Below are 8,781 nucleotides of genomic sequence, written 5' to 3' on the forward strand. Positions count from 1 at the left end.
TATATTCGCTTAAATCTAATATAGGATTTCGTGGGACCCACAAAAATAAGGGTCTATTTAATCTAATGCCAAAAAAAAATTCCCTGGGACCCACCAAGTTCAATTGCAATGCTGTATTTAGGTTGGAGCGGGAAAAGGATTTGCTCAATTCCACCTCATCTCCACCATTGAATGCATTAAGTGTAGTGTTGTCAAATCAATGTATTGTTGCATTGGATGGTGGAGATGGGGTGAAATTGCTGGAATAATTCCAGCCCCCTATCCCGTTGGAGCGTGGGTGTGGTTTAAACAATTTTTGTTCGGCCATAAATCAAAATGATGGCACAACAATGTCACTTTGATGGTCTAATATTGTCTGACCAAACGTGAGAGCATTGACTTTGGTTGGCTTCTCATGCTTTCTTGTTTTTTGAAGACAAAGACCCACTGACTGACGGTCAGTGACGATTAAATATGAAAGAGGAATACAAAAACAGAGAACTGAAGGTATCATCAGTTAGAGCAAAAAAACTGAACCTGCACACAACAAAGAAAGAGGAGTGAATCAACGGGAAAAAAATGAAGGCAAGGCAAAAAGAACAGGAAACAAAGATAAATCAGAGACTTACCACGATTCGAAAATCATCGGAAGAGACTGAGACAACAAAGAAGCAATGAAGAGACGAACCCTTAGGTGAGAGCTGAGTAGAGGAACGAAATGGGACAACATGCTCGACAGTGAAACAAACCTTCACCGTCGTCGTGCAACGCAAATAAGCTATCACGGTCCAGAGATGAGATTGATGTGCAACATTAACACGGCAACAATATTGCAATACTACTTGTTAGTATAAAATGGGATATTTATTAAAGTTATATAGGAATCAGCTTCTGCCTTAACAGTTAGGACCTCCCCTAGCTCTCCAGATGTTGTGGGTTTGGTTTTTATAAAATCCTTACACAAAAATTTCATGTGCTTGATTGACAAGCGTGATGGGGTGCTGGGGTTCTACTGTTTTGAGTTTATATCCGACGATTTAAAATTATTATGCATTTTTCATATTGGATATGATTTTAAAAATAAAAAATAAATTATTTTAACAGAACCCCGACACTCCATGATTGGAGATTTTTGTGCTATAACCTATAGATTAATCCAATACAGCAAAAGACAAAGCAGTTGAATTCATTTTAATAGATATTGATCAATTTCGAGATATTTAAGTTAATAATATTTTTACTAAATACTATTTTGTGAATTTATATTATTCCATGAATTGCTTAATTAAATTTCTTTTAAACCATCTTAAATCATATTTTATACTAAAAGAATCCCATTTGCCGTGCTTAGATAGTGGTTAAATGATACTACCAGTTCTACCCTTCGCCTCCAATTCGACTATAAATTAGAAGTGAAGGTGGATTCATTCATTCATTCAAGCCAGACTAGCCTGCAAAGAAACATTAAAACTTTTGTTTTCTAAAGAAATATCAGTGCTTGAAAACTTTTGTTTGCTTGCTGAATAAACAATGGTGGCATTTGAAGTTCTCACCACTTCACCAGAAATCATCAAACCATCTTCACCAACACCCGATCGCCTTAGATCCTACAAACTCTGTGCTCTCGACCAGCTAGTGGACGGCACAGTATATTCTCCAGTATGGTACTTTTACCCCTTCTCAAAAGACCATATGTCCATGTCCGTGGAGGGCCACTTGGTCACCCTCAAAGATTCGTTATCAAAATCCCTAACTCGCTTTTACCCTTTGGCGGGGAGGATCGATGGTGATTCTACCACCATTGATTGTAACGATGAAGGAGCTCTATTTAGACAAGCCAAAGTAAGTTGTGATATGGATGATTTTCTTGGTCAGGTCTCTTCAGAATTTGAGTTATTATACAAGTTGCTTCCATGCCAACTTACTTGTCCGGAGGGCGTGGAAAAGGTGGCGCAAGTAGCAATCCAAGCCAACGTATTCGTATGCGGTGGTATTGCTTTAGGGATGTGTCTCCTGTACAGAATCGTGGATGGAACCACTTTTGGTGCTTTCATCAGAGCATGGGCGGAGATTGCTCGTACCAACATTAAGGATTTTGGTGGTCAAGAACAAGTGTGTGGTAGTTCTTCCATGTTCCCACCAAATGAACGTTTGTCGACTCGTCTAGCGGACTTGCAAGTAGTAGTGCCACCGAGAGCTGATGAAGCCAAAAGAAACAGCAGGATAAAAAGGTTTTTCTTTGATGCAAGTGCCATATCCTCTCTCAGGTCCAAGGCAAGAAGTGAAAATGTCCCTCACCCAACTCGTATCGAAGCAATCTGTGCACTTTTCTGGAAATGCCTGGCCAGTAGTACTGCTTCCACATCTGTGTTCATCAATTTTGTTAATATACGGAAAAGGTTAGATCCTCCATTACCCGCTCTCTCTCTGGGAAATATTTATTGGCTGGCGATCGCGGTAGATGACCAAATTACTAAGAGTGGTAAAAGTGATGAGAATAAGAAGGAACTACCTTACTTTGTCCATCTTCTGAGGAACTCCATCAAGAGAATTGATTCCAAGTATTTGAAGAATTTCCAAGGTGAACAAGGGCTTGAGCGAATTTGTAAATTCCATGAAAATGCGAAAGAATTGTATTCCAAGTCAGGACTCACTCTTGAGGTTTCAGCTTTAAATAGAATGGCGTTTTATGATGCAGATTTTGGGTGGGGAGAGCCTTCATGGATGACTTCCGCACCATCTTATAGAAATGAAATACTTCTCATTGAAACCAAATCTGGTGATGGCATTGAAGCATCGATGATGTTGGATGACCATCAATTGGCAATATTAGAACATGATCCTGACTTCCGAGCACACACCAGGTCTGGCCAGTCCGTTCATCAACCTCTTAAGAGGCAGTTAATTTGTAATTTGTGAAATAAGAGGAGATGCTCTTTAACTGTTGTATCTCTCATTTTGAAAGTTGTGTGTGTTTATGTGCCTGGATATCATATCAGGTTTATGCGTTTTGAATAAGTTTGTTTTTCTGTGGGCTACTTGCCTTGAATCTCTGTGCTGGAAAAAGTTGCATCAAACTCTTTGTAATATCAGTTTTTTTTTTTGGAAATTTAGAGAAGATAAAAAATTTAGAAATATCATAAAACAATTATGGGAAATTTACTTAGAGTTCCCTGAGTTAAAAACAATGTATTAAATCGGGTTAATAGCACTTTTGGTCATTGAAAGATTTTTCATGTTTCAATTTGAACACTGAAAGATTTTTTGTGCCAATATGATACACTAAAGTTTCAAATTGTGTCAAATTACACAATCGAATAGATTTGGTCAGTTTTAGACAGTCAACATGCCCATGTGGCATGCTGACTGTTAAATAGTGGATTTACATTGATTACATGGCAAACGTCGTGTCTACCCGCAAACGGAATTCAACAAGCTCCTCCTCCACAACACTTTCTTCCCTTTTTCTACATTTCCCTTCACCGACCAGTCGAACAATAAAGCCTCCATTTCACGCGAAACAAAAACCCCTTTCATCTACAGATTTTGGTTTCATTGTTGTTTTTGGTTTGTGGTACGTGATACCTATAACTTGTTAGTAGGTCTCACGTGACATAGCTTTTTTTGATAAGTATTAGGTGACATCTTTTCTTGGAAAGTATTGGTAAGTGATAGCTTTAATTTGTTGGTAGGTATCACGTGGCATAGCTTTTTTTTATTACCTTTTTTTATTTCAATTATGCAACGTTTTTCTTGAGATTGATTCAAAAATGGTCCATTTCTGTGGTTTGACATCATTTATTAACTGTGATTGATTGATTGTATAAATATTTTTTATTTGGCTAAACCAGGTTTCACTAAAACACAATCAACATGATTGAAGGTGTTGAAATTTGATGCGGACAAAAAGTTGTTTTTATTTCATTTATAAATTTTCAGGATGTTTCGTCTTGGAGGTTTTTTGTATGATTCTCATACCAAATCTTCTTCAATGTGGTTATATCCTTTACATGAATTTTGGATGAAAATTAATACAAAGTTTTGGTTTGTGACTTGCTTGGTTACTGAAATTAAGTGAATAATTACTAGATTTGATTGAAACGGATATTAAAGGAGTAGTCCTTTCTTCTCTTTAAAATAATAATTAATGATCAATAATGCAACCACGTGATGTATAATGTATAGACCCTTCATTAAAATAATAATTAATGATCAATAATGTATAGACCATTCTCCTTCGTCTATTACCTAGGTTCATCAACCTAGGACATTTCAATTCACTAAGGATACGATTTTCACAAGAGCTACACAAAACTCACAAGGGTTTTTAGGTCACCCTTAAAACTGAAGATTTCAAGACAATCTTCAAACTTTACAACCATGGGTTTCAAGCACTCCCTCAAACTCAACCTCAACAAGGTTTTTGCCAATCGAACGGTCTACGCTTTTCTCCCAATTTTCAGTTCTTCGTTTCTCTCTCTTCACCCAAACAAAAATCTCCGAAATTGTTCTTCCCCTTCTTCATCCCCTCTCCTCTCAAATTTTTTGGTTCACCACCTCCAACCGTCTGCCCTTACTCATGCTACCCACCACGCACCAGATCTGGTACACCAACGACCTCCTCAACTCGAAGGGGTCCTTCTCCAATAGCATAGTAACTATCGGAGAAAGCTTTCGAAATCATTACATCTTCTCCTCAATTAATTTGCTGCAGCATAATTTATTACAAATAAAATTAACATTAAATCCTAGAAGACTTAATAATTCTATCATCAAAAGTATTTACTGCCAAATTAACAATTCTTTCATCTGCTTACATGAAGGAACATACACAACAACAAAAAAAAGTAATATCAAATTCATAATCAGGACCGTTGATCTTCAAATAGAGGTAGCATAAGATTCATCGCCAATCTTATGAGGAGATTTTCTATAATTTCAAGTGAAAGTTAAACAAGATTTGATCAAGTGGTGGAGGCACATAGTATGGTAAATTCTCTGACACAGGGGAGGCACATAGTATGTTACAAAGATCAGGCAGCTCAATGTTGCATGTCGACTGACTCGGTGTGCTTGGGTCAGAGATCATATTTGTCTTACTGAGGCTTAGTCTGACAATAGTCTGAGATAACCGTTGCCTCGGTATGGTTTGGTCATAAAATAGATATGGTATGAATTGTATGTATGCATGAACACGATATTGTTCTAGATATTGAGTGATAAAGACAACATTGATTTAGATCGACACAACTAAGCTGCAGTTTAAAGAGTTAGCTTACTCGTGTTCGTTCGCTTTGATTGTCATATCATACTTTGAATGCCATGTCCTTCAATTTGATGTTCGAGCGCCGCAGGTACTTTGTTCTTTCTTGCTCGAGCATCGTATGCCTCTTGTCTCTCAATTTGATGTTGTTCGAGTGCCATGGATTTGGGATTGGTTCTTGTCGCAACCGGCGTCACGACGCGGACCGGCGATGGAGGATGAAAAACGTTTAGAGTCGCCATCAATTGATTTAAGGTGCAATTGGACACTGTAAAGACCTACGAATCAGAGAAAAGGGGTACGGGGATCTATTGAGTTTGGGAAAGGTGTTAGGCACCCCACAACTCTCGTCTGAAAATGGTTACTCTAATTAATTTAATGGCTATCTCATGAAAACTTGTTCTTTGCAAGATATAATTGTTTTGAAAAAAAGATTGTATGAAAAATACTATCAACTTATGATAGTTTTGAAAAAAAGGTTTGGAATAACGCTATCAATTTATGATAGTTTTTTATTTTTGGAAAGAGTTTAAAAGGATACTATCAACTTATGATAGTTTTTTGAAAAAAAGTTTGGAATATTACTATCAACTTATGATAGTTTTTTGGAGGAAAGCTTGGAATACTACTATCAACTTATGATAGTTTTTGAAAAAAAGTTTGAATTATTACTATCAACTTATGATAGTTTTGGAGAAGATTTTGAAAAGCACTATCAACTTATGATAGGTTTAATGAAAATACACTACCAACTTTTGATAGGTTTAATGAAAATACCAACTTATGGTATAAACTAATTTTAATTTTAAATACCAACTTATGACATAAATGGACTATTGGGAAAGTGTCACTTATCAATTTAGACTAATTGTCAACTTATGATGAACAAAATTAGACAACGTCTATATCCAAATAAAGAAAACCAACTTATGATTTTCTTAATTGAAATGACCTACATCCAATTTTAAGTTTACACATTCATGATCAATACAAACAAATAATCCAAATAATAAATGTTCAAGTTATACAAGCCAATATGAATGGAATAAATTATACAACATGAGGGTCAAATATGCGCACATTACAAATCGCAATAACATGGTATATTAGCACACTATATTGACCCGATTAGGAACGACCCAACACCAGCACAATATATCAAGTCGAAAACATCAACTAGGAGGATGTATGCTATTCCTTTCTCAAAAGTGAAACCATGGAGATGCAGAGATGGAAGTAGAAAGATACAACCAGAAATATAACCCTAGAGAGATGCAGAGCAGGAGCAAAAGAATAGAACCATAACAGATGGTCAAAATATATATATATATATATATATATATATATATATATATGCTGATTATTGCTCTCTCAAATATGGAACTAATGAAATCCAATCCAAATACTACCACAATGGACAAACAAGGGTATCAAGGCTAGACGTTGAAACCAAACATCAAAAACAGATATGAAAACAAATTCAGATATTACCTTGATCTTCTCTTTCGTCCAGCACCTTTTCTCTACTTCTTTGAATCTGGTGCAGTTGTCTTTGCTCCTCTCTCACTGCTTTTTGTTTGAGTTGCTCAGCTACCCCTTTTTGCCTTCTTGATGGTGTGCGGCCCTCTCTCTTTTGTGTGGCTCCTCTCTATGAGACTCCCTCTTCTTCCTTTTATATTATGAAACTATACAAGATTCATATTAGAAAATCAATTTCATGAAGAAAATCGGAAAGAAAAATATTCTCTGCAGTTATAGTCGTGAAAGAGGAGCTTTCGTAAGTAAAAGAGGAATTTATGTAAATTTTATGATTAATTTTTAAAATTTAAATAATTAAACTGAGGTTATTTTAGTCATTTAAAAAAATTAGGATAAGAGTTTGTCCTTTTTGGAATATTAGTTTAAAGTACATGGACTTTATGGAATAAGACTTTTAAGAATATTCCTATTGGAACAAAGCTCTCCCATGAAGGACTTATATTTAATTTTTCCAAAAAGTTATTTGTAGCAACATACAAAATAGCGAAAAAATAAACAACAAATGCTGATCTTATTTCGAGACAACAAGCCATGGAAACTTATTGCTCTGGATTTTGAAGCCGCGCTGTTGGAATAACAATCAAAGGCCTCGCCTTCTTGACAATAATCCTTGATTGTTTTGATAATTCGAGCTCTTCGCCTGGCGGTAACTTCCAGTCAAAAGATTGCAACCATGAATTCGGGGTCTCTCTGGATAGCCAATACGTTCAAGAAAACTTGAGTACCCCTTGGAATGGTGAATCCGCCAACTGTGGCGGACGAGCTTGGACAACGTGGTACTAGCGGTGGTACTGCAGGGTGCAAGCGACTTGTTTCCTTCACTACAGCATCCAAATAGAGTTGTTTGGGTAAGCGGAACTCTTCGACAGAGTTGTTCACACCAACGACTTCATCCAATTCCTGCTGTACCTTTTTCATTATATGTGGATACATCATCATCTCTGCCATTGCCCGCTAAACCACGGTTGCTGTGTCCCCCGTTCCACCGATCAAAACGTCCTGTGAATCAATATCACTTTCTAAATCATTATTAGTTCAAGGTAATTAAAGGAGAAAACATACTACGAGCATGCCCTTAGCTTGGCTCATCAAGTACGCCTTCTTGATCCTACGGCTAAGATCTCAATAACACTGTTTGTTATTTTCATGGAATTGGAGCTCCACAATTCCTTAAAATCTACAATTCAAAAAAAGTTATACAATTTTTAAAAATGAAAAAAAAAATGGTGTGATGAGACACATCTCACACATCATTTGACTCTATAATTTTAAATGAATTGCGGAGCTCCCAAATGGTCTACAATATACATAAATCGTCTATATGTATATGCATATGTAGAGTCAAATCTTGATTTATTAATCAAGATAAGACGCGATATAGATATGATAAGATCTTGCATGTTAGGGCCGCAATTCTGGGATTTAGCTTATCTAATTAACAAATTGATCAATTCTCTGTCTTATAGAGTAGGTAAACATTCTGCTACATGTAAATATTTATGCAGTAGTGTTATGATTTCTTGGAACAAAAATACCATCATTCCTTTAAAGCTACACGTTTAATTTTGATGAGGACATCGTTGTCTTTTTAACTTTTCTTTTTGTTAAATGAAATTTCAAAAGGTTTCGACTCTCAATATTCATATTAGATTTATAAAAAAAATACATATTCGGAATTAGCGCATCAAACTCTTTCCAATAATATTCGTTATAGATAGTTTTTACCTGGTCATTCTTAATTCTATTGTTTCTGCCATTGTTTTTGAAAACGATGGACTTTAAAAATAATGGAGTCTAAACTGTCCTTTTGAAAAACAATAGATTCTGAATTGTACTCTTAGAAAACAATGGATTATGCCCTATACCTTCAAAAAATAGTGGAATATGGACTAAAAACAATGAAATTTGTACTAAAAACAATTGATTATGGATTAAAAACAATATATCATGGGGGTGCTTTTAAAACATAATGGATTCTGCACTGCCTTTTAAAAAAACAA

At 35.8% G+C, this 8,781-nt stretch overlaps 1 protein-coding gene and 1 pseudogene across 1 annotated transcript; one reads left to right on the plus strand and one right to left on the minus strand.

Annotated features, from left to right (window-relative positions):
• The first annotated feature begins 1,419 nt into the window (after nucleotides 1–1,419).
• Nucleotides 1,420–2,977, plus strand: LOC119986688 ((13S,14R)-1,13-dihydroxy-N-methylcanadine 13-O-acetyltransferase AT1-like). The gene has a single exon (XM_038831351.1). It carries the CDS (start codon nucleotides 1,510–1,512, stop codon nucleotides 2,896–2,898), a length of 1,389 nt encoding a protein of 462 aa, XP_038687279.1. The 5' UTR covers nucleotides 1,420–1,509; the 3' UTR covers nucleotides 2,899–2,977.
• A 4,343-nt stretch (nucleotides 2,978–7,320) lies between these two features.
• Nucleotides 7,321–7,870, minus strand: LOC119986813 (annotated as a pseudogene).
• Nucleotides 7,871–8,781: the final 911 nt, after the last annotated feature.

The sequence above is a fragment of the Tripterygium wilfordii genome, chromosome 20 (genome assembly GCF_013401445.1).
Source record: "Tripterygium wilfordii isolate XIE 37 chromosome 20, ASM1340144v1, whole genome shotgun sequence".
NCBI lineage: Eukaryota > Viridiplantae > Streptophyta > Magnoliopsida > Celastrales > Celastraceae > Tripterygium > Tripterygium wilfordii.

Bases quoted from the DNA above. Each gene is read 5' to 3' on its own strand.
- LOC119986688 (XM_038831351.1), top strand. From the start codon at position 1,510: ATGGTGGCATTTGAAGTTCTCACCACTTCACCAGAAATCATCAAACCA.